Genomic DNA, 26,104 nt, shown 5'->3' on the forward strand with positions numbered 1-26,104 from the left:
ATGTTCGCTTGGGAAGTTCCTAAGTTTACATGGAAACCTGCAAGGCAATCCCCAGAACCTGAGCTGACAGAGAGCCAAAGTGCTGAGAGGGAGGAGGTCCGATCACTGCTTGTCGCTATGTGAAGAGTAAGTGCTACGATGTGCCAGCCCAAGAGGTGAGCCCTGTGATCGTGGGCAGAGCCTTGTAGAGGTTAAGTAGTCATCAAAGATGCAAGGCTGGCATGTGGCAGAGCTGGAATGGAATTCAAGTCCACCTGACTGTTCGCCCCACGATTTTAGCCAGTCTGTCCTCTACATCACACAGGTGATGGCTTCCAACCCTCTGTGCCTAAGTCTGAAGGGCTCCAGGGAAAGAAAGGGGTCATTTCTCTCAATCTGAGTCCCAAGTCAGGAGCGCAGGTCAGTTATCTGGACACCCACTATTCTGTGTACAGTCCAGGTCTCAGCAGCCATTCTCTTCCCTGCATCTCTTGCCCGGCGTCCAGTCCTCACCCAGTAAGAGGAGCAAGAGCCAAGGAAAGGCACAACCCAAGCAAACTGCTCTGTTGCAGGGCAGCAGCTGGGATTGGCAGTGTCCTGCATTCGGGTGGTGTTTTACAAAGACCTCGCTTTACACATCTCCCCCATGTAAGGGGGACAGAAAAGGTGTTGTTATTTTCATTCTAAAGATGAGACAATAGGCTCTCGGATGATGGCCTTTCCCCATCTATTTTAAGTGGCAAATCCAGGATACGCTTTTCTATCTTCTGACTCCAAACCTGGCATTAATTTTACAACACTGCAGCATGCCTGTGACTTTAAAGCAGGCTGAAATAAGGTTATAGGATGAGTCTCAATTCCAATAATCAATATTTTGACATGGCACAGAGAGCAAAATGGTTAAAAACTATATATAATTATAGCATCCCTACCCATCAAAGTTGTTATTGATGACATTATTATTATTTGAAAGTATTGGGTAGGAACATTAAGATTCTTATGTATAGCAGCTGACACTCTGCTCACTTACACTATAAATTTGATATTAACAACAAAAATAATAAAAACGACATTAAGCTTATTTTATGTGCCACATACTAGTCTAAGGACATTCCATGTAGTAACACTTAATCTCCATAACTACCTTGGGAGATATGTACTATTCCCATTTTACAGATGTGAAGACCGGTTACACATACCTGAGTCCGAGTAGTGATAAAGCTCCTTGTAGGGAGCCATGTGGGCTGTGAAACCTGCTGGGATGTAAGGCACCTGGCCTTGAATGTTGGTCTTAATGATCAGATAGTCCTCTGGGTCAAGCCCCTCAGCAACTTGAGTGATTTGAACCCTCTCCTTTCCTGGGTAGAAAGTAACTTCCATGTCATGGATAAATGTAGCACCTGGAGGGGGTGAAAAAAATCAGTACAGAGATGAAAAAGAGGCCTTGCATCTTCTAGTAATAATTACCAGTGCATATGTCCTCCTCCCAATTTCCTCTGCTAATGGAGAGGGGGCCTAAGGAGATCACGTGAGACCCAAGACTAAGTGCTGCCAGCTGTCGATTACAACAGCTCCTCAACTTCTCTCTTACAGAGTGTGTTGTTATCCTGCCACATCTCACACCATTTCTTTTTGTAGGAGCTTATTTTCCATGAGAAATAAACTCCTGGAAACATCACTGACCGTTCTCTTTCCAAGGGTGCCCAAATTAGCAAAACAAACAAACAAACAAAACAGGATACCTTGTTACATTCAATTTCAGATAAATAATGAATGCTTTCTTTTGTCTCTTTAAAAAATTTTTTTAATATATTTTATTGATTTTTTACAGAGCGAGAAAGGGAGAGGGATAGAGAGTTAGAAACGTCGATCAGCTGCTTCCTGCACCCTCCCTACTGGGTATGTGCTGGCAACCAAGGTATATGCCCTTGGCCGGAATCGAACCTGGGGCCCTTGAGTCCGCAGGCCGGTGCTCTATCCACTGAGCCAAACTGGTTAGGGCATGAATATATTTTTAGCATAAGCATGTCCCACACAATATTTGGGGCATGTTTACATTAAGTTATTAAAATTATTTATTGTTTATCTGAAATTCAAATGTAACTGGGTATACTCTATTATATTTATCTACTTTTGACTCAAGGTTTTAGTCAAACCCTTATTAAGAGCAAGATCCTCTAACAGCTGTGAGCTCTACAGCTGGGGGTGGGGCGGGGGGGACTTTTCTCTCAGCACTTTCTGTGCAATAAGATAAATCTACCAGGAAACAAGCTTTTTCAGGTGGAGAGCAGAGAAGCCAAAATTACCCTCTGCACTCTCGCTATCACAGGGTGGTCCTTACACAGCACGAGCATCGCCTGGGAGCTTGTTGGGAAAACAAAATCAGACCCCACCCGAGCCTACTGAAGGAGAAGCTGCATTTTCACAAGGACCCCAGGGGATCTGGTGCTGGATACAGTCTGAGCAGCTCTGGTCTCTACGCTTACAGGTCAGGGTGGTGGGGGCGGGAGGAGAGGAAAGGCACGCCCTTTCCCATGACGGTCTATCATCTCCAGGTGCCCTATTGTTACCATCTGTGCCTCCCCATTGGACAGACCTGTGCATTACAACCTAATTAAACAAGGCCTGACCAACAAGCTTCAACAAATGGGGGCGAGAAGACACAAATGCTCCAAATGGAATATTCTATTTGTCAGGACAACTTAGAGGAAGCCACAGTGGGTCAGGGTAGCTCAATGCTCCAGCAGTCCCTTCCATCTCCCACGTATTCTGCCCATTAAAACAAGAGGGCCATTGGTGCTACCCAAAACAAAGGAATTGGAGCAGGTGCCATTTAGAAGAAATCACAGTCTTTCAAAAACAGTCCTGTGAGGTCAAACCATCCCCAGCTGCTTCCAGACAGGAAACTATACACCTGTGGCTCTGGGACACTGAAGAGGCAAATCCTCTCCCACTGAATAAGAATCCAAGGAGCAATGCCACCAAAGCCACAGTGACCACTGGCCCTCTCAGAGGCCCTGCTTACCTGTGAAGCTGAAGCCGTTCTCAAAGCCTGGTTTCTCTAAAGCGAAGAGCCAGCCAAACAGGCCTCCGATGGGTGTGAGGGGGAGAAGGGCCTGGGCGGCGGGCTGTGGGATGTGGCTGATGGCTGTGTAGGCTCTGCCATCATTGCTCACAATGTAAGCATGCAGGTCCACGTCCGTGAAGGTCACGGGGGTGTGGTCCACGAGGAGGTGGCCATTCACCTTCCCATTGACTCGATGAGGTGCCCCTGAAAAACAGCAAGACCATCATCCAGGCTGGGGAGGGGCCCACAGAAAACATAATTCCACTGCAACCCCCCCAAACTCAATCATTAGCCATTTCCATGATTCCTCGAATCAACCAATTATCCATCTCAGTATGAAATACACCTGTCTTCGACCTCTTTTCTCCCATCATCCCTCTCTCTCATCCACTTTGACTCTAATGAGCTGGCAAAAAGGAGGAAACATTTCTAGTTAATCCTCAAATTGGGACATCAGCCCAAACATGTTCATCCCTCAAACATTCACTGAGCATCTGCGAGTTGCTAGGGCTTCGGTTCAGGTAGCAGAGGTACAAGGTCTACAAACAGAGCTCCCAGTGGCAGCTAGACATGAGCAAGCGGCAGAAATAGGCACGGAGCAGCCCCCAGCCCTAATCATGCTGGGACGCCTCACCTCTCGGCAGACAGTGCTCCCCATTTCCGTTAAACTGGGACTGGCAGTGGCAGCAGAAGCCAGCGGCGTAGTCAGTGCAGAAGGCGTTCCGGGAGCACGCTTGGTGGTTGTGTTCACAGGTCTCCTTGTTGGGAGTTCTGTACAAGAAGTCTGGAAAGTCAAACAAACCTGCATTAAAGGACTAGGCGATCCCAGCATCCTCGATGCTGCCAGCTTCATTGTGGACACCGTATCTGCTCTGTAACATCAGTTTAGATTGTAACCAACGCATGGGCATTGATGTTTAAGAGACAGGAATAACATTCAATGCAGGGGGATTAACTTGCTTGGTTTTCTGGCGAGAGGGCTTCCACCTGGTCTCATTGCCAGGCTGGTGAGCCAGCATGAGCAGTGCACTCTGCTTGGAGAGAGTAACAGAGAGCCCACCAGTAAGATCGTGTTAGGATGAACTGTACAAAACTGCCAGCTTGGGGGTCAAACATGGCCAAAGATCAGCAATTCTGGTCCAAACTGCTAGTAATGATCCCCTGAGAGGAAGACAAAAGAGAGAAACAAATGTCATTTTATGCCTAACCATTCATTCTTCTCTTCTTTTAGGTGACCCTGAACCTAAAGAGAATAGCCTATAGCTTGTCTCACTACCCAGAAAAAAAATTTTTTTTTTTTTTTAGGAGAAGGGCTTAAAGAACACACAGCTCCCTTAAGGAAAGTGTGTGGGAGAAGATGGAGGGAAAGACCTGGGAATCCATCCAGCTGTTAAATGCTCTGAGCCTTTGCAAAGTTTCTTGTGAAACAAGCAGGACTTCATGCAGTAGTAGAGCCTGGCCACCACCACAGTCTCCTAGGAAGCCACAGTAGGCCTGGGTAAAAGCAAGCTTCCAAGTGCTACCAAGAAATAAAGGAATTGGAGCAAACGCCATCGATCATAAAGGAAATGGCCAAAAAGGTGGGATGTGGCTGTGGGTGGGCATTGATGGACAAGGGAAGGCTTTTTCCCTGACACTGGGGATGATGCCAATCCTAAGCATAGCCACCAGGAGGCCAAGGGGCTGTGCACACCTCTGCTCCTGTATCCCCAGGAGCTGGTATTGGGCGGTGACTCTGGAGCACGCTGACCAAAGGGAAGGCACAGAACTCTAGTGCTAGACTGATGCTGCTGTGAGGAGCCAGCTCCCAGGGAAGACGGACACCCTAATTTAGGTAGTTGTGTCCCAGGTCTAGGTCTAGAAAGGAGGGAATGAGAGGGGAAGCAAGATGATGAAAAAAATCAATATTTGTCCAGTATTCCAGCAGAGAACAAAAACAAAGAAACCAGTGGGAGGAAGATGTAGCACTGTATGTCACAATATCCTATATAATAAAAGGCTGATATGCAAATTGTCCCCTTGGAAGTTCTACTGAATGGGAGTTCGACCACTCTCTATGACGTGCACTGACCACCAGGGGGTGGTGCGGAATGAAGGAAGGACCCAGCTGGCAGCCAGAAGCCAGGGTAGGAAGGCCCTGGCCAGCAGCCAGAAGGCCCCAATCAATTGGCCCTGATCGCTGGCCAGGCCTAGGGACCTTACCTGTGCACGAATTTCATGCACTGGGCCTCTAGTAGTTTCATAAAGACTTGTATCCACCAGGCAGAACAAAGTTAACACTGAACTAGTGCTTAATGTATGCTGGACACTATCCTATGAACTTGAATTCTTAATTTCCATAGAGCAGGGGACAATTTTGATCCCTGTTTCATAGATGAACAAGCTGAGGTACAGGTTAAAGTGACCTTCCTGAAGTCACAGGGGCAGGAGGTGGCAGAGCTGGGTCTGAACTCAGGAAGTCTGGCCCAGGATTCTATTACCCTTCCAGGGAAGCCTGGTCCATTCATCATGAGAGCGGGTTAAGGATCTGATCAGGGGTCTGGGGCCAGTCAGCGGAGGCTTCAGCAAGGAAGGTTTGAGCCATCAGGCTTAATGGCAGAAGACAGCAGAGATTATCCAATGGGTATCGTAGCACCCTGGGAAAACACAGGTAAGAGGAAGTGAGAGTAGAAGCAGGAGCTTTTGGACAGCACGTGAGTGCTGCTTAGATTCCTGAGAACGCAGCAAGCTGAGGGGGTGGCAGCACAGACTCTTGACTTCAGGGGAACATCTGACTGGGAAACTAGTGAGAAGGAAGTTGGTGACTCAAGATTTGGGACAGGGCCTACATGATATAGCTGAGAAATCCCAGCCTGATAAAAATAAAAAACGCGGCATACTAACCCTGAACAGTTTTTAAAACAGAAAAGTGACAAAAACTCAAGACAGAATGATAAAAATTATTCTAAGAGGCTCCTGTGAGGGAAGCTATATATCACTGTCTACCTGTGGTTTAAGAAAGGAGATAAAACCCTAGTTGAAGTAAAAAGAAATGAATGTGGCTTGGGTGTGTCAAAGTCTGTTTTCTCCAGCTCAAAGTTACAACTAAGTGCAAAGAAGTGGCACCTGGAGGGACTGGCACACTTGCGAGTGTGCTCACGGCCTGGGCTGCCATCCAGACTCTCCCTCTAGAACCCAAGGGAAGAGTGGGGGCAGGGGCAGAGGGTCCCAAGCTCTAGAGCTTACCCCACCATGACTCAGACTGCTGGGGGGAAACTACAGAAAGGCAGTCTCTCAGTTTCCTCATCTCTGAAATCGGGATGACACTTCTTCTCACACCTCATTGCAGAAATCATGTTTTCTAAGTTAATATACTCTGAGCACCAAGGTCTGAAAGCAATCTCATGCAGGTCTAAAGTGTAGTCATTTTCAGGAAATTCAGTTCAAAATAAAACTAAACTCTAATACTGCTCTGCCCCAAATTAAGGAAATTATGGATCTGTGTTATATGCCCCCTGTTTGTTTCGTTGTGAAGACTTGTTCTCCAACTCATTTACCATTCTAAGAGTAGATTATGAAACAGGGAGAGAAGGGATGGAGGAAGACTACAGATATGGAGAATTAGATTAATTTAACTAAAAAACTAGCTGCAGGCATGGCTTTTACATAGGTAACAAGAGAGGCACAGCCATGCAGCCAGCAACGTACAGAGACAACTGTGCAAATTTAGGCTGACTGGCATGTAGGCTATCCTACCTAATAAAGAAGGAATATGCTAATTGATCCTCACACCATTACAAAGCTGGCAGTGCCCACAGCCAATAAGGAGGGAATATGTTACTTGACTGCCCTGCCCTCAAAGATGGCAGTGCCCACAGCCACAAGATGGCCAGCAGGTGAGGGCAGTTGTGGGCTATCAGGCCAGCAGGGGAGGGCAGTTAGGGGCGACCAAGCCAGCAGGGGAGGGCAGTTGGGGGAGATCGGGCTGGCAGGAGAGGGCAGTTGGGGGCGACTGGGTCAGCAGGGGAACAGTTAGGCATTGATCAGGCTGTCAGGGGAGTGATTAGGGGTGATCAGGCTGGCAGGCAGAAGTGGTTATGGGCAATCAGGCAGGCAGGCAGGCAAGCGGTTGGGAGCTAGCAGTCTTGGATTGTGAGAGGGATGTCCGACTGCTTGCAGTCGGACATCCCCTGAGTGGTCCCAGATTGGAGAGGGTGCAGGCTGGGCTGAGGGACAACCCCCCAGTGCACGAATTTCATGCACCAAGCCTCAAGTCTATATATATAAAAGCCTAAGCAACCATTATGACTGGCCAGTAGCTATGACATGCACTGATCACCAGGGGGCAGATGCTCAATGCAGGAGCTGCCCCTGGTGGTCAGTGTGCTCCCACAGCCAACCTTCCACAGTCCTTCCCCTGAGCCAGCTGGCCAGCCTCCTGCAGTCCCTCCCCCCAGCCAGCCAACTTCCCATGGTCCCTCCCCCTGGCTGGCCAGCCAGCCCTGATCGGGACTGGGCAAGACAGCCCCAATCGCCAGCCAGGCCTAGGGACCCCATCCATGCACGAATTTGTGCACCAGGCCTCTAGTATTTTTCTAACAACAAAAATAATGATTAGGCTCCCAGGAAAGGCAATTATGAGACAAACTATGGGTTAAATTAGTTATTGGTAAGCTGGCCTGGGGAGTCTTTTTAAATCTGGTGTGTGTGAGGAATAGTGCATTCTCAGGATGGAATTCACTGAACCAAGCACTGCGTTACAAGCTCAGCCTTCCAGCCCCAGGATAGCCACACCAGAGCATGAAAATAGGCTCACTCCTAATCAGGGGGCACATAAGGCTTGCTTTTGGGGCCCCTTTTCCATGCCTGCCTTCACACACAGGTGTACTCACTTCACACAGGGCCGGCTTGCTAGGTGAAAAGTACATGCTTGTTGCAATATTCATTCAATAATTCAACAAATATTTATGCGCACTCACTATGGGCCTGGTGCTGGTCTAGGACTTAGGTCTGTAGCAGTGGGGAAAAAGAGAATGTATTCCTGTCCTGAGCTTACAATCTCCTAGGCAGGAGTCAACAGACAGGTAAATTACTCAGGATGGAGGATTGTGTCAAGAGCTGTGCAGAAACTTAACTCAGGGAAGGACAAGAGGGGGAAGGTGGATTTGCTCCTTTAAATGTCAGGCCTCTGGAGAAGGCGGCCTTAGGGCAGAGGCCTGGAGGAGGGGACAGTGGAGGCAGGACAGCCGTCCATCAGGCGGGTGGGGCTGTGGGAGGACAGAGGAGAGAGGGAGAGAGGTAATCCTGTAGGTCTCCCAGGACCTCTAGGTCACAGGGAGGATGGGACTTTAGGCTGAGTGAGCTGGAAAGCTGCTGGAGGGTTTTGAGCAGAAGAGTGACATGATCTGACTTCAGGAACCTGGGGCAGGAGCGGTGCCTTAGTAGTAGGAAGTGCTGGTGGCGAGGAGGAGAAGGGACCAGACCCGGAATATCTGACGGTGGAGTTGACAGGGTCTGCTGGTGGATGGAGCGGAGGGACAGAGCGAGGAGAGAGGAGAGAGAGGTAGCAGAGAGGGGAGAGACAGAGAGGAGTCCACAGGGTGCCCGTGTCTTGCCGACTTACTGTGACAGGGAGACCGAGGAGCAGGTTTGCGGGAGATCAGTCCTAGCAGCAGCTTAGATCAGGGAGGTGCCAACCCAGCTCTGACAGGGACTTACCCCTAGCCCAGGCGCTATTCCACCAATTCAGAGGACGCTGCATTCCTCCTGTGGACTCCGAACTGCAGCGGAATCACCTGGGGCAGTGGTCGGCAAACTGTGGCTCGGCAAACCACGGCTCGCGAGCCACATGCGGCTCTTTGGCCCCTTGAGTGTGGCTCTTCCACAAAATACCGACTTCTGCGCATGTGCCACAAAGTTTCAATCGCACTGTATGTGCACGCCCGCATGTGGTATTTTGTGGAAGAGCCGCATGTGGCTCGCGAGCTGCGGTTTGCCGACCACGGACTTGGGTACCTGTTAAAAAGGCAAATTCCCAGAGCACACCTCAGACCTACCAACTCAGATTCTCTAGGGGCGGGTCTTGGGAATCTGAGCCTCAGGACTCCCCACTGATGATCATGTTCAGGGCATTCACAAACGTCCCATTCCTGAGCTACAGGATGCTCATTCATGTTGATCATCTGATCAACTAGCAGCTCCTGGGGCGTGTGGCATTTCAGGGAAGCTCTCGCATTCACTCCTGGCCTGCTGAGAAGCCCATTTCAGTGCTTGTGGCCCACTTAGGCCCAGCTCCACAAGCAAGCAGTGTGAGGACCCTTTAATGGAGGTAACTCAAAGCCCAGAGGCCAGCTGCCTTCCCTGATGAAGGGCGAGAAACGTGATCCCACATGCACCTCTCTATCAGGGCAAGAAAAGCCAAGCTGCTGGCTAATGTGACTTCTCCAATTCCTATGGGAATTGCAGGTGCTTCAATGATGCTGAACTACTTGAAGGTGTGGAATCAGCGTCTGGATCCCAGCTGGATAAGATGTGAGCATCTCAAGAAAAAGTGGCATATTTTTATTGTGGTTATTTATATGCCCTTTACATCATGGTTGCCAATGTATTGGCACACACTTCTTCCAATTCTGGTAAGGAGATATTGTCCCCATTTTACAGATAAGAAAACTGAGGCCCACAGCGATTACATGATATTCTGGCTCTACATCCCATGGTACTCGAGTGTGGGCTTTACAATCACCAGGGACCCTGGTTTTAAAATGCAGATTCTGGTTCAGAAGCTAGAGGCCGGGCATGGAAATCAGCGCTTTTAACAAGGGCCTCATGTGCAAGCGGACTAGAGCCCCTGCTTTGAGAAGCAGTTTTTATTCCACGGCTTCCTCTCTCCTGAAGTTACTTACAGGGTCAGGCTGTCTTCCAGACCCTCTGGGGACCCCCTCTCTGCCAGGGAGCTCCTGACCTGGAGGCAACATGACCGAGACAGGTGCTGGCATTTTAGGACAGGGCTGGAGGTGGAGGCCGGCCAGGTGTGAATGAATGAGTTCAGTTTACAAAGGCTTTGTTAACTGAGGGTAGGCAGTTGCTCAAGGAATCTTAACGAGAGGATTTTTAAATCTTTCTTTTTTCCATTTAATGCTTTTTTACTCTTCTCATACCCTTGATAGAAAGAAAAATAGGATGAGGATACATAAGAGGGAAAGAAAGCAAAGGTGCTGTCCAAGTCCTTGACACTTATCTTAATTGGTTTTTTGTTTTTGTTTTTTTTTGGGGGGGGCGGTTTCTTTCTCACAAAAATGGAAAACTTCTCCTCACTTGCTCGGCTCCACCCTTCAATCTTCATTTTCCCCTAAACACTTAAGCACTTGTCTTCAGCCCTGGGCCTGCCCTGCCTCCCCCCCCCCCCCCCACCCCCCCACCCCCACTCCAGGCTCTGGCCCAGCCACGTGGGAGGCGGGCAAACTCCGAGGCACAGACCGAGTTCATTGTGCGAACATGAGGGGGATGGTGGGCTTCCTGCGTGGGGTTGCCCCAGGCAGCTGGAGTGACTTTTTTATTTTTTTTAAGATACAGTTTTTCATATAAGCATAACCAATGGACATAAGACACTGGGGGGTAGGGGAGGCCAGGGGATTGTCAAGGGTGGGGGAAAAAAGGAGACATATGTAATACCCTTTGTAATACTTTAAGCAATAAAAAAAAAGAAAAAAGAAAAAAAAGAAGGCCTGAATAAGACAAGCGTTCCAATAAACAGTGAGAAGCTGCCTCACTTTTCGTACCTTGGGAATCACACAGCATCCCTTTTGCATATTCTATTGGTTGAAGCAATCACAGTCCACCAGATTCAAGGGGAGGAATATGAGACTCGGCCTCTTGGTCGGGGAGTAGAAAGTCCCATTGTAGAAGAGTGTGGGAGACTAAAGCTATTGTGGCCGTCGTTGGAAAATACCACCTGCCCCCATGACTTTCGGAAGCTTCAGGTGCAGTCAAAGGCCTGGAGCCATCTTGTGCTACTGCCTTTCCCTGGGAATGCTCCTTACCCCAAGACCAAACCTTCTTCAATCACCACAAAATTTCTTGCTCAGCGGGAGTTGCTACATTCAGTACCGTCAACTGAATTCCTCAATCACTCAGTCTTCTGAATGCAATAAGAAAATAATGTTTTTCAAGTACCAGTCTTGTAGAAGAGACATATTGCCATGGGAGACTGGGAGAAAGAGGTGAAGGGATTAAGAAATTCAGATTGGTAGTTACAAAACAGTCATGGGGATGTAAAGTACAGTGTAGGGAATATAGTCAGTGATACTATGATAACTATGCAAGGTGTCAGGTGGGTACTGGAAATATCGGGGGAAACACTGTAAAGTATATAATTATCTAACCACTATTCTGTACACCTGAAACTAATACAAAATAATATTGAATGTAAAGTATAACTGAAAAATAAAATTTAAATTAAATATTTTTAAAAAAGAAAAAAAAAAGATACAGTTTTATTGATTGTAGAGAGGAAGGAAGAGGGAGAGAGAGATAGAAACATCAATGATGACAGAGAATCATTGAATGGCTGAATCACAGGGGACTGAGCCCACAAACCAGGCATATGCCCTGACCAGGAATCGAACCTGACCTCCTGGTTCATAGGTTGATGCTCAACCATTGAGCCATGCTGGTCGGGCTGGAGCGACTTTTTTAAAGGAGTTCTACTGCTCCCACCAGGAAAAGGACCCGCCTTTCCACAGCTGTCAGACTTTGCTAAGTTTCCCCACCTCCCAAAATGACAGACTAGTGAAAAAAACCACATCCGAATTTATAACAAAAAATGGTGGCATGCTTTTTCTTCCAGTTTACATGTTTGTTTATTTTCGATGACTGTGTGCAGTGCACAGTGATGCTGTCCGGCCAATGGTTATTAGGCCCCTGGCTGGGGCGGGGCGTTTACATCCACTGTCATGAGCCAGCAGGCTCTCCCATGCTGGTCTTCACTGACCCTCCGCAGCCGGGAGGTGCCCCCAGAGAGGGGCCTTCCTGCTGGGAAGCTGGATTGGGCTGCGGAGCCTGCTCTAGTGCATCCCAGGGTAGAAGCTGCATGAGCAACGCATCCCTGCTGCCTTCCCCAAGGCCAAAAGTAAGGCTGGACTAGAAGCCACAGGGAAATCCGGTCACACCTGGGCTTTCCCCGCGTGGCTGCCATCTTAGGAGAAACAAGAAGGCCCCACAATGGAGCAGCAATGCCTGAGGTGCCCGAAAGCCAGGTGTCCCACATCCTTTCTCATTCATCACGCAGCCTGAGGTTCGACTCAACTCCTCAGAGCACCACGTCAGCAGGCTTAAGACGCCCATAGTCAATGTCACTTCTGCTACCCACACGCAGGCAGTCCCCATTCTAGTCAGCGGTTGGGCCTCACTGGCAGCTCCTCTCTCTCTCTCTCTCTCTCTCATGCCCGCCCCCTCCATTCACTCACATGCTGTCTCTCCGTGTCCACCTCCACACCTCCACTCTCATCACCTCCTGCCCAGAATATTTCCCCACTGTTCCCCTCTGCAAACACAGGCTCTGGCCTAAAGGCCCGGCTCAAGCACCTCCTCCTTCACGGTTCCCTGACTTGATACACACGGACTCACCCTTCGCTGTGTTACTTCCCAGCCTACGTCTGGTCGTCTTGGTCTGCCTCTTACTCAGGCGAGTCACTCAGTATTGCCAGGCCTCAGTTTCCTCCTCCATAAAATGGGAAGGATAATACTACTACCTCACAGGGCAATTCTGAGGACTGACTGTGATAGCGCAGTCTACAGCCAAGTCCCCTCTCGGAGCCCCAGTGGGCACCCACAAATGCCAGGGAAAACTCCCACTAGTGCCTCCATCGGAGCAGCACACAGCAGGTGTCCAGGGAACTTTCTGGTTTGACAACCAGCCCTTAGCGCTCCCTGGAGAAACAAGACAGCTCGGACAGAGGACACTTGCACACTCATTTTATTGCTGGTTCTGGGCTAAGAAAACAGAATAAGGCAAGTAATATACTTGAGGCCAGAGCTAGCTTGTGACTGGGACATTCTTGCCTGGTGGAGACATGATCTGAAAAGAATCTAGGTTTCTCAACAAAAAGGAAAGCTTATAATAAGAGTCCCTAAGGGGGAAAGGAGAAATTAAAATTAAAGGAGAAGGGAGAGATATTGGGGGGAGGGGCTTCAACTAAATCTTACTTTCTTGTTTTAGCAAGATGTCTGCTATGAAGCTTGAGGGAGAAACTACTAAAATTTATTAGGCGAGGTGCTTCCAATGCCCAACTTTAATGCTCATAATGACTTAATGAGGCCTAAAACTTTCCCACTTTAGAACTAAGGAAAATGTTGGCCAGACCGAGCTTAAGTTTTACCCCAAACTGATACCATGGTAATTAGCTAGTTATTAATAATAGGAAAAGAGCAAAACGGGAAGCCAGACATTATAGGCATGCCATTTGGGAAACTTCACCAGGAAGCTGCAACTCTTCACTCCCCAGGGAACCACAGGCCTCCTCCCTGCAAAACACTGGGGGAAGAGACCTAACCAGGGGAGATAGACGCATGCCCAGTAAAGTTGGGGTGACGTAGGGAAAGTACTTGTCTCTCAATGGTATCAGGGAACAAAGATCATTGGCCAGAATGGGCATGGCCGCTGCAAGGGAGCGAAAACTTGGAAATACATAATCTCCTAAACAAAGGCCTTTTCTCTCTTGTTGCTCACGTGCTCTTGACTCGCTTGCTTTCTCCTGTGTTTCCTCCATAGCCATGTGGCCCTGCAGACCCCACGTGCAATGGGCTGATGGACTGCAGTGGGGAACACACACTGTGCTAGCCTGATGCTGGACTGGCCTCTGCTCCAACATGGAAAGGAAACTGTTCACTGGCTCCGCATTCAGATCTGCTAAGCCCCAGCTACACTTCTTCCATGACTGCCCTGAGGGAAATGGGACTCGGGACACTCAGGGATGTAATTCCACAGACATAAAGCTTTCTACTACCTCTCATTCTCCCGTGCAAGTCTCAGAAAATTATTCCTCTTGGGATATCACAAGAAATCCACCCCCACTACCATCCAGGGGAGACGAGGACCTCTCCCCTCCAGTAACAAAACCACAAAGCAGAGCTGGAAATCAAGCTCAAGTCCACCTAACACCACAATCCACACTCCTCCACTCCATCGTAGAGAAAGCCAGGCAGGCTGGGCCATGGCCTGGCAGTCAGCAGGCAATGCTCTACGTCTCTGCTACTCCTACCCTCCCGCTTCCCCAGGGGAAGTCCTTTTTTGCCAGCTAGACCTCTGGGGAGCCACTGTTTCCTTTAGGGCCAGGCGGGGGGTACACACTGTACAAGAGAAAGTATCTAACAACTGCATGGTTCTATACTCCACACAATCTTCCTAAAGCCTGAGGTGCAAACAGAGGCTCGCCCATTTTCCCTCTCTGCTTTCAAGTTTTAAAGTTTTTCCTCTCCACTCTCTAACACAGTGGTTGCTCGTTAGATTTTATTTTCTGAATGTCGCAGTGTATTAACCAGCTTTTTCAGATGCATCTTGCCATTTCCCAGATGTCAGTAGTAGACGCCTTCCTGCATCTGATAAATATCATGGTTCATGCCCCAGGAGCATGATGGTTGCCGCCTCTGTTCTCCATGGCCAGTTCCCTCAACCTCCTCCGCTTACCCCAGTGATCTCAACCTCTCACAGCTCAAAGCAGGGGGTACAGCCCTTCCTCTCCACTCTTTAATAAATCACTCCATGGGTCTGCTTTTTAATATTCCAACCTCTTCCCAGGGCAGGAAATCACAAGTGCAAACACCGTTTAGAAATACATCTTTGCCTCAAGATTCCTTTGCTGAAAATCTTTAATACTTAGCTTTAAATTTTCTTTAGATCTATGGAACTTATGCTGAAAAGTCAGGGAATTGTCCAGAGGGTCTGAAGGTTCCAAAGCCTTCCACTAAAATTCACATCGCCAACTGGGCAGACACATACTCTTTAGGCACAAATTAAGGCACAACCACTTAACAAGCCCAATCCTTATTCTCTACTCACCGCCCGCCCCCACTGCCCCCGCCCCATCTCATTCCCACTGCTATAAATTTTCTATAATTAGTAACAGCAGCCACCACTTATGAAGAGCCAACTGGTGGCAACACTAATCTAAGAACTTCATATCTCACTTAATCCTCTCAACATGTTTAGAAGCAGCCAGAGGTTTGGGGGTTACAGAAGTTGCCTCGTGTGACCCGGCCAGGAATGTGGCAGCCAGGATTCGAACCTGAGTCTGACACCAACAACCCTCTCTCTGGCCGTTACACAGTGCCACTTCAGTCACAAAGTAGGTCCCTCCCTCCTGAAATAAGTGCTTCTCCATGCAAATTCCACACCACTGCAGAAGAACCAGAAGACCCTCTTCGCTAGGTCAACATGTTTTTATTGCAAAAGGGATGGAAAACAGAAAAAGTTTAAAAAAATAAAAAAGGAGGTCCTGAATGCCTTCACCTCTGACCTCCTTCCTCCCACTAGAGGTCAGAGGAGCAGGCCCTGCAACCAATGGAATGACTCTGTGGTCAGTTTCCCATTCCATGTTTACATCCCTGGCTGGGAAGAAAGAGCTGACATGACAAGGCTGCACTAGGAAGAGAAGGTGACTCGGGCTCCGCATCTGTCTGAATTAACCGCTGCCGCCCCCGGCACTTCCCTCCTGGCCCCTCACTCAGGTCAGTGAGTCATGAAATGAGGACAAGGCTCCAGGGAGGCGAATACCACAGCTGCACAGCCATGAAGCAGAAATGACAAGACACAGGTGGTTAGCAATCTTCCTTCCCCGTGGGTCCCCCCTCCCACGCACCACCAAGTAGCTCTAACCGAGGGGAGCACAGGGCTGTCCCATCACAGGGGAAGAATCTGGAATGTTAGCCACTTCAAACCAGTCTTCCGCCCTCCATCACTGTAATGTGTGCGCAGCCCCGGAATGTTTTATACCTTTGCTGAACTTTCAAAACCCAAATACTTCATTACACTTGAGAGTGGTGCTGGCACGAGCAAGCCAGTCCTTCCCCACTCGCTCCATGAGGCCCATTTTTTTCAAAAACATGATTAATCGTCAAGGGATTCCAAACAGAATTTGCCTGCCAAGATGTATTTGGCAAAGGAAAGACACTCTATCTCCTGAAACATGGGTTTAAAAATCAGTTCCAATCTTCTTTCTGCTGAACTTTCCACGTACTCGCCTGAGAGAAAAAGTATGACTCCCTGCAAAACCAGCATTTTCAAAATGGGATCTTAGCACCCGGTTTTCTAACCACTTACCCCCAGTGTTGGAACTGTTATCGTCCGCCCCTTCCGCGGGCCTCCCGTGATCCCGTGGCGCTGCGTGACCTGGCCTGGCGTAACTGGGCAGGACCACCTCTCCTTCACCATGGGCCGGGCGAGCACCCCTTTCGGAAGGCAGTGCCCCTCCATCTACGTCTGGCTGGATGCTTCTGTTTTCAAGGTCGGGAGGTGGGGCTCCCTGGGAAGGATCCAGTACATTTTCTCCTCTCTCCGATGGAGGCGGGCCTCTGGTCCATGGCTGTTCCGAAGCCTCCTCCTGGCCTCTTCTATCTAGGGCGGCCATCTCCTTCACACGCCTCCCTTCTTTGGTTTGGGAGTCCAAGGAGGCAGATTCTGTTTCAGGATGGAATGGCCTATTTCTGGGTGTTGGATGCAAAGAGGAGTCCAGGTAGGAATCTGGAGGAGAGACCCCACCCCCTACAGGCCTCGAGTCAGCCTTTGCGTGGAAGGAAGCATTGATATTGCCGTGGCCTTTCAACACCTCCTCCGGTTCGCTCGGTGGGTATTCAGTTTCCTCCTCATTCTCACCATAATAATCCAAGTCGTCCTCACTGTAGTTTCTTTCCAGGGCTGCAGCATGGCTGAAGGAATGCTCCCGGGAAGCTGAGGAGCGGGCTTGGGAAAGGGATCCTCCCACTGTTGCTGGCCTGACATTGTCCAGTGGGGAGACGCTGCCGATATGAAAAGCCCACACTCCAGGAATCCCCAGGTTGCTGTGTCTAAAAAAAGGGGGGGGGGGCAGTGCATTGTAATAAAAGTGGCCACTACCCATCTTCCTACAAAGGTGAGCATTTTATTTAAAACTAAAAGACTATCAAGATCAGATTCAGAGTTTTCATGGGAGTAGAAAAAAAACAAATAAAATGAGATGTACATGTTAACTAAAAGGATGATACTGGAATTTTGATATAAACAACCTCTTATTTATAGTCACTTTCAAAGGCTGTGTTTCACAGAATGCTAGACTGCTCTACAATCCACATTTTATCTAAAATCTGGCTGATTGAAAACAAAGAGGGAATGCAAAAATATTTATCTTTCTTCTACTTTTAAGAAAACATATGCTGCCCAGCCTGTGTGGCTCAGTGGTTGAGTGACCCAGGAACCAAGAGGTCACAGGTTTGATTCCCAGTCAGGGCACTTGCCCAAGTTGCGAGCTTGACGACGTGCAGGAGGCAGCTGATTGATGATGATCCTTGTTCCTCTCTCATCGATGTTTCTCTCTCTCTATTTCTCTCCCTTCCTCTCCCTCTCAAAAAAAGGAAAGAAAATGTATACTGAAAAATTTTTGCCAAACAATGACTACCACATGTTTTTAAGAGTTAGTTATCTGTCAAGTGCTTAACTTTCTTCAGTACAATCTACAAGGCAGAGGCAGTGGCCATGCCCAATTATATAGAAGAGAAAATAGGTTTAGAGAGGCTAACTAATCTTCTTAATAATTGACAGCTTGGATTAGGCCCTAACACTAAAACCCATGCTCTACACTTGGGCTTTATATTCTTATAAAGTAATTATTATTTTATGTCGGAAAACAAATACTCTATAATCAATCAGCACTTGAATTATTATAACTCTACAACATCTGAATTACCATACTCTACAGAACGTTAAAGACATTTCACTGCTTAGTCACATGGACCAATCAATTAACTAATTCATGGAGAATGGTTAAGTCAATGTAAAAAAATTCAAAGAAATACAACTGAACAAGTCTAAAATGTTGATCAACCACAAAACAACGTTAATGGGAAAATAAGAAAGTAGTTTAATCAAAATGCCACAAATAACGCCCCAGACAGTTTGACTCAGTGAATAGAGTAGCCAGTGGACTGAAGGGTCCCAGTTTGATTCCAGTCAAGGGCACATACCTGGATGCATGATCCCTGGCCCTGATCAGGGTGGGTGTGGGAGGCAACCAATCGATGTCTCTCTCTCTCACATTGATGTTTCTCTCTGTCTATTCCCCTCCCTTCCACTCTCTCTAAATATCAATGGAAAAAAATATCCTTGGGAATGAATCTTTCTCTCTCTCTTTCTCTCTCTCTCTCTCTCTCTCTCTCTCTCTCTCATCTATCTATCTATCTATCTATCTATCTATCTATCTATCTATCTATCTATCTATCTCTGTTTATCTCTATCTCTATGTGTATGTGTTATGGTTATTATGGTTGTTGCTGCTGCTGCTATTCTAAGTAACTTAGGAAAACAGGAATATAGAAAGCAAAACTATGATCCTTTGTGTAATATGCTATGCATTGTAAGTTCTGAGAATTAGTGTTGGTATTTCTTGGCAAGCAAATAAGGAACACTAAAGAAGATAAGAGAGACCCCTGAAAATATGTGGATACTGAGTTTATTATCATATCGGAGGTGTTGCAGCTGTGAAATTTCCTCTTGATGTTAGAAACAGAAAACTATAAAAGCTTCAAAGAGTAGGAAAATACAAATTATGGCAGATAAAAGCTAAATAAGATAACCTTCTCATTAAATATAAATCACTATCTTGGTTTTATCATGGTGCATGATGGGAAAGTAACCGATGTGAGTTTATCCTAGGGTCCAAGGTCATTTGGAAAGCTTAGTGATGGAAAGATTTTATTTCCTAGAAAGAAAAACAAGACTACAGAATGGGATGACAGTGGTATCCTCCCTGGGTTGTTGGGAGGATAAAGTTAGAAAATCACATAAAATGCCTAGCATGGGGCCTTACACATAGTAAGTACTTAGCAACTACTGTCTTCCAGGAAATAGAAAAGTGTAACTTCAAAAATGCAGGTGTGTGCATTTATATTCAAATGTTCAGAAGATTTATGACAAACACACTATGATTTGTATAATGTATGACCTTTGAGCTTATAACAATAGAACAAGTTTGAGGAATACAAAGATTCCACTGACTAGGAAAATAACTTAATTCTTTAGAGATGTATACTGAAGTATTTGGAGTGAATGGAATGATGTGTGTGACTTACTTTAAAATACTTAAGCAAAAAAAGAAAAAAATTGATGAACATGGCAATGTCAATAACTTGAATTTAGATCACAAGCATTTGGCTGTTCATTTAGCTACTCTCTCCACTTTTCTCTATTTTTTTAAATTTAAATAATGAGAAGTAAAAAAGAAGACTTAATTGAGGAACATGTCTATAATTTGGAGGTAGAGAAGACCTTTCTGAGAATAACTTCAAAATCTGAAATCATAAAGGAAAAGATAACTCTCAACTTCTAACTTCTAGATCATGAGTATCTTTAAAGATGAACAACTGGATAAAAATATGCACAGCATAGAAGAGGACTGAGATCTTTACCATGTTGTTGTGAATTTTGTTGTTGTTGTTTTTTTTTTTTCTGGTTTATAAGCGTTCTTTGCAAACACCCCAACAGAAAATAGCAAAGGATATGGACAGATACGTCACAAAGAAGATAGATAAATGGCTAAGAAACATATGGAAAGGTGTTCAGATTTACTAGTAACCAAAACAATTAGAGTGAAAATAAGAACATTTTCTACCCCTTGGATTCACAGATATTAAAAAGAATAAAAGCCTATAGGGAGCAGACACTGCCAATCACTGCCCTGCGTCACTGGTGAGGATATAAGTTGGTGCAATGCTTCTGAAGGGCAATTTGTTAATACCCGTCAAAATGTGAAACTTAGTACGTCCTTTTTCAGAAATTCTACTTTTAAGGGAAATGAGAATCTGAGCAATGTAGAGGGTGGGGCAAAAGTAGGTTTACAGTTGTTCGTATGGAAAATAATAAGTAATAATACAAGAATAAATTCTGTTTCACATACAACTATAAACCTATTTTTGCCCCACTTTGTATATTATGCTGTTTACTGCAATGATATTTACAACAGGATAAACCAGAAACATGAAATGTTCATCGATAAGTTGTCTTAATAATACAGAATAGATATGATACATGTTTTAGTAGCCTCAAAATGATAATATAAACAGATATTGTACTGAAAGAGGCCTATAATATCATTATAGCTTTTAAAATTTTTTATATATACTGTACCTAAAATTCTGGAAGGACTATTAACACTGGTTATCACTTGAAGTAGTGATACTGGTTAATTTTTTGCTTTTATTTCATATTATTCTGCATTGTTTATAATTTATTTTGTTTTTTAATATTAAGCATGGGTTACACTTAAAGAAAAATCTATTAGTCATTTTGGCCCCATAACTATTCTGCTCTCATTAAGCAACTCAGAAGTTTCTGGGAAGCATCAAAGATAAAAATGAGGGAAGGCATGGAAGGAGGTAAATGGAAGTGTAAGTGTGTGTGTGCTATTTTATTTTTTTAAAAAAGCTGATTTTAGAGAGCGGAAGGAAGAGGGAAAGAGAGAAACATCGATATGAGAGAGAAACATTCATCGGTTGTCTCCCACATGTGCCTCAACTAGGAACTGAACTCACAATCTGCGTACATGCCCTGACTGGGAATTGAACCTTTCAACTTTTGGTGTATGGGACGATGCTCCAACCAACTGAGCAACCCGGTCAGGGCTGTGTGTGTAGTCTTAGGGGCCTTTATGATTGTGATGGGGGAGCGCAACTGCTTTTCTGACAGGCTCTTTGGCCCTTACCACCTCCTGCGCCCTGTGCTGAGAATTGTTGATCTATTTGTTTGTCAACCCTGCTACAGGGCAAGTTGCTAGTGCAGGGCCTGTGCCTTAGACACCTTTGTCTTTCAAGCACGTGGCCCCCTGTGAGCTCTCCATAATATCTGAGGAGCAGAGACTCTGGCCTCCAGGGTAGGAGGGTCAGGTGGAACCCAGGGAGCAAAAGCAAGAAGCGAAGTTTTCTCCACCAGAGCCTAGACTAAAAGGCGACCTAGATGGAGACCTACAGATGCACGAGAATGGAAAAGACAACCAGGATTCAGCACAAAATAAGTGGCTCAGAGCCCCAGTCTTGTGCTTCAATTTTGGCTTCGCCACTTAATAACTGGGATTATAGGCAACTTAACTTCCCTAAGCTCATTTGTGAAGTTGAGACAAGAATCTAACTTACCTCCTAGGATTCTTGTGAGTTTTAATTAAGACAGCCTCTAGAAACTGTTTAGCACAATGTTTGGTGAGTGGTTAAGCTCTCAATAAATGTTAGCTCATTTCACTTAGCATAATGCTCTCCAGTTCCATCCATGCTGTTGCAAGTGGTAAGAATTCCTTCTTTTTTATAGCAGCATAGTATTCCATTGAAATAAGCCAGTCAAGCTGAAACCGGTTTGGCTCAGTGGATAGAGCGTCGGCCTGCGGACTGAAAGGTCCCAGGTTCGATTCCGGTCAAGGGCATGTATCTGGGTTGGGCACAGGAGGCAGCTGATCGATGTTTCTCTCTCATCGATGTTTCTGACTCTCTATCTCTCTCCCCTTCCTCTCTCTGTAAAAAATCAATAAAATATATTTTTTTAAAAAATAAGCCAGTCAATGAAAGAAAAATACCACATGATCTCACTCATTTATGGATAATTAAGACCATTATAAACTGATGAACAAAAATAGATACAGAGGCAGAGCAACATCGAACAGTCAAACTACAGCGGGAAGGCCGGGGAGGGTTGGGGGCGGGGTAAGAGATCAACCAAAGGACTTGTATGCACGTATATAAACATAAACAATGGACACAAGTCACTGGGGGGTAGGGGAGGCCAGGGGAAGGTCAAGGGGGAAAAAAAAGGAGACATATGTAATACTCTTTGTAATACTTTAAGCAATAAAACAAAATTTAAAAAAATAAAATAAATGTTAGCTCGAGTAACCATATTTGGCTACAGGGCCTGCCCTCAGTAGCTGACAGAGCAGATGGCATGCAAATGTGCAAGGTGTTTCAATACCCGGGAATACTCTAGTGAAACCGAGAGGCAGGAAGGGAGGCTACGCAGCCAAGGTGTTCTGTCTGGCTTCAGCATCCACATTCAGGAAAGGAATAAAAGCAAGTATATTTTTAAAATTAATAGATATCAAGAGGTGCTGCCCCTGTGCTGGCGTGATGTGGACTGACGAGAACTGAAAGGGCTTGGATTGCATGAGCAGAGTAAGCCGCGATGGGACTGAGGGATGTGCTCAGTCCTGGCTGCTCCATAGAAAACCCATCGCTGCGATTTCAGATAATAAAGCCATAGCGAAACCATGACACTGCTAAAAACCTATCCGTCTATTTGTTTACTTGTTTCCCAAATTACTTTACTCTTATTTAACTTTCAACACGTTATCTGTCTAAAAGACTAAAATCACAGCATCTCCTTCTGTGAAATAATTAACCTGGAAAGACTTCAATCTGGGAAGTTATCTTACTGGGTATTTTTATGTGGTTCCAAGAGCAATGTTTTCCATAGCAAACCTCAGTGGCTCTGCAAACACACACACACACACACACACACACACACACACACACACAAGTTCTGTTTCAGGTATCTTTAGCCAACAGGGCAAGAAAAATAAAGGACCTTTTATATTTGGTGGCCTTGCTCCTCCCAGGGTCTAGTCTAGATGCCTTACTCAGAAACCACCAAGATATTATTTAATGGTCTTATGACCACTTGGGTTTGGGGAGCTCCAAAGGGTCCTTCCATTCCAACAGGAAAGGGCTTAAGCCCTAGGGCACTTACTGGTAGAGATTTTTCACAGATTGTTCAGTGCTAGTCAAGCTAAAATATGGTCCTTCTCTCTTCAGGTCATCGATCTCCCCTCGGCAGAAGCCCACCCGGGCTGGAAGCTCGAGCTGGACATTGTAGGACTCTTTGGGGCGCGTTCCAAAGAAATGAAGGCCATTGACAGGATAAAGAAAGAAGGCGTAGGTATCGGACTCATCGTATGCCAAAACTACCTGGAAAGTATTCAGCTGTGGGGGGGAAAAAAAGGAAATATTCTTAATAAAACAAACAAACAAAAAGACAATGCAAGCAAAGCGTCATAAAGTGCAAAGGGTTTCCCCCTCATTAAGATTTCTCCAAAATGTTTTTATACGTACTATTCTTTTAAATTTCCTCTTCAAGTGACAATATAATTTTATAAGCTATAATCACATTCTGTCAATTCAGATTAATAGTTGAAATATGTGTAGGTAAAAAAAAACGGGTTAAAAACATAATACCTTTTAAGGAATAAATGCTCAATTTCAAACCTCTTTCAGAGCTGAGAGCAAGTAGCAAACTTACCTTGTTCATTCCCACCGCCCTAGTTTCCTGCCCTGGGCACTCATCTGGATCATTCATTCATTCACCTATTTATTGAATGCCCATTGTGGGCAGACACTGGCGTTAGGCACTGGCTGATCAAAAGACCTCCTTACTATTGCCTCACTCTCTTTTCTCTTCCATCCATTTCTCCACACCCCCACCAGAGGAATAGAAGAGGAAAGAGAGACATAGAGGCTAATGAATCTGCCTAAGGTCAGGTAGCTGGCGCATGGTGGCAGGCCGGCCAGCTCAGAGTCCAGGTCCTGTATGAAGAGGCCACCCTCGCTGCTCCTCAGCATGCCATTCCAGGTGAGGTGTGCCTTGCTGTGAACTCCCCTCCGGGTTCAGATCTGCTGTATCTCCGTCAGACTATTTAACATTCCCCGTTTGTCCCGTGTACTCTGATGCCCCTGTTTGTGTGCTCACATTTCCCTGAGACTGAAAACCTCCTAACCCTCTGGTGCTGCCCCTTGGGGTGTGCTGTGATTCCGTGTAGATCGATTTCTGTCCTCTGACCCTCCGTGACACCTTTGGGAGTGTTTCTAGCTTGCAGTCACCTCATTTTGCCTGGTTAGTTATTTATGTGTTTGCAAACCCCATCTATTAACTCATTCGTACAGTAATTCAAACAGCCAAGTGCCTATGAGCACCTGACATGCTTGGTGCTGAAGAAGCAAAGGAACAGGGGACCGGGACGCTGCCCAGGTATATTTGCTATTGTAGTTGTTGATTATTTCATCAGCAAAACTTGAGTTTTCCGAAAACAAAAGGCAAGAGATGTTTCCTAGAATTTCTCAAAGCTGGGAAGCCAGAGCTTCTGCATCATGTCTATACATCATGTAACATATATACTACGTCATCAATTAATGTGGATCCAGGAACTTTCGCGTTTTATTATAGTGAGAATAAATAAAGCTCAACTAGGGAAAGAAAAGTACTCCAGGAAGGAGAAAGAACCTGTTTCCAGAAGCTAAGCTTTCAAAGCTCCTGGCATTGATTGCCCACAATAAACCTGAGATAGGAAGAAATCCTGGTTCTAAGTTTAGAGACATTCTATGAGATAAGGAGGGTCTACAGATGTGAAGGAATTGAAAGGGGGCGGGGGAGGGAGAGGGGGGAAAGGACACAGAGCTGGGAAGGGGAGGGTCTGACATTTTACTGTGGGGTCTGGGCATTTAGCACTTTATTCATTCTTTCAGTCAGCCAGTCAACAAATTCATTTCAAGGAACATTTACTCAATGTCTTTTACAGGCCATCCCTGAGACAAGCACTAATTACAGGTCACAAGCATTTAATCTACGTGTCTCCACCGAGGCCAATAAAAGAAGAATTTTAAAATAGAATTTAGGGTCCCAAAGTACACGCCAAAAGTTTGGTTACTTAAAATCCACCCACACACCAAATGATCACGTTTTAAGGTCTCGCCCGGTTCCAGAAAATTCTACATCTTATTGCTAAAGAGTGGCCTTCACAAGTCCTGAGGGCTGCTCCTCCTCCCAAGGCACTCGCTGACTGGCTTCCAGACCGGAAAGGTCTTCACATTCCTAGAGACAAGCCTTTGCAAGAACCCCACACGCTCTGTCTGAAGGGAAACCCTCAGATGGGCTGCCAAACCCCACAGAAGGGTCACAGGTTCCCAACTCCCCCAGGATCCCAGAGAGGAGAGAGGGGCCTTCCCAGGCAGAGGAGCAGCACAGACAGGATCGGGGCCAGTGGCTGCGGAGCTGCAAGGTTTCTGTCATCCTGTTATCAGAAAGAGAGAAAAGCCAGAGCCCTCAGCAGAAAGCAGGCAGGAGTCTGGCTGTCCTCTGCAGGTATAGGGTATCACCCGTCAATACTGCCTGGACACTCGCAGAGCCAAGCTGATGGATATCAAACATACCCATCGAATGCATTTAACTCATTTGTCACTGGCAAAAAATCAGAGTAGTGCCAACCTTACCCCAAAGGGATGGCCTATAGTGGCTTACAAAAATAACCATGAAAATTAGTCACTAGAGGGTGCCTCCTAACGGGGTCGTAGTTTTCTCTCTTCCTTAGGGTCGCATGCATTCCAGAGTGCAGCATCTCTGACTTCTGGCCTCCAGAGTTTGGGTTCAACACTAAATGCCATGCCTTGGCATAATCCTCCATCGCCCATTACTTGTACGATACTGTCACATGCATGATTTTCCCTCATTTATTTTCTGCCTAAATCCTACAGAGCCTGCCCCAGATCAAAGGTAAGTGCTCAGTGCTATCATATCCCTTCCTGACCTTTAGTCTTTAGCAGGACGTCAGCATTTCTTTAATCAATTTCCTTATCTGTCTCATTCTGTATGTCCTCACCGCTATGCCTCAGCCTCAGGTTAAACTCTTTCAGATCGACCGCAAACCTCCCCTCTTCTGGACGTCAGCTCCAGAAGTCAAAAAGCGACAACATTGTCCTGCTTTTACCTCGAATTTTCTCTGTGGATCCAATGCCCTCCATCTATGGCCATCAGCCTTTGAAACAAGTCAACATACCTTAGGCCCCACAGGGGCCTCCAATGGGCACCTTTCT

General features: G+C 46.3%; 1 protein-coding gene across 7 annotated transcripts in view; it reads right to left on the reverse strand.

Moving 5' to 3' along the window:
• The window catches only part of NID2 (nidogen 2), a 63,278-nt gene that overhangs the window by 31,328 nt on the left and 5,846 nt on the right, over positions 1–26,104 (reverse strand). For all 7 annotated transcript variants that reach the window (XR_004967242.1, XM_036306906.1, XM_036306897.1 and 4 more), the window contains exons 3-7: positions 22,992–23,224; positions 16,341–17,083; positions 3,681–3,830; positions 3,005–3,250; positions 1,179–1,379 (exon numbers count right to left, since the gene is read on the reverse strand). Coding sequence is in view for 6 of the 7 variants with exons in the window: in XM_036306906.1 (XP_036162799.1) it covers positions 1,179–1,379; positions 3,005–3,250; positions 3,681–3,830; positions 16,341–17,083; positions 22,992–23,224 (1,573 nt within the window). In the remaining variant the exon portion in view is untranslated. The remainder of the gene's footprint in view (positions 1–1,178; positions 1,380–3,004; positions 3,251–3,680; positions 3,831–16,340; positions 17,084–22,991; positions 23,225–26,104) is intronic.

This window comes from Myotis myotis, unplaced genomic scaffold (genome assembly GCF_014108235.1).
Source record: "Myotis myotis isolate mMyoMyo1 unplaced genomic scaffold, mMyoMyo1.p scaffold_m19_p_1, whole genome shotgun sequence".
NCBI classification, from domain to species: domain Eukaryota; kingdom Metazoa; phylum Chordata; class Mammalia; order Chiroptera; family Vespertilionidae; genus Myotis; species Myotis myotis.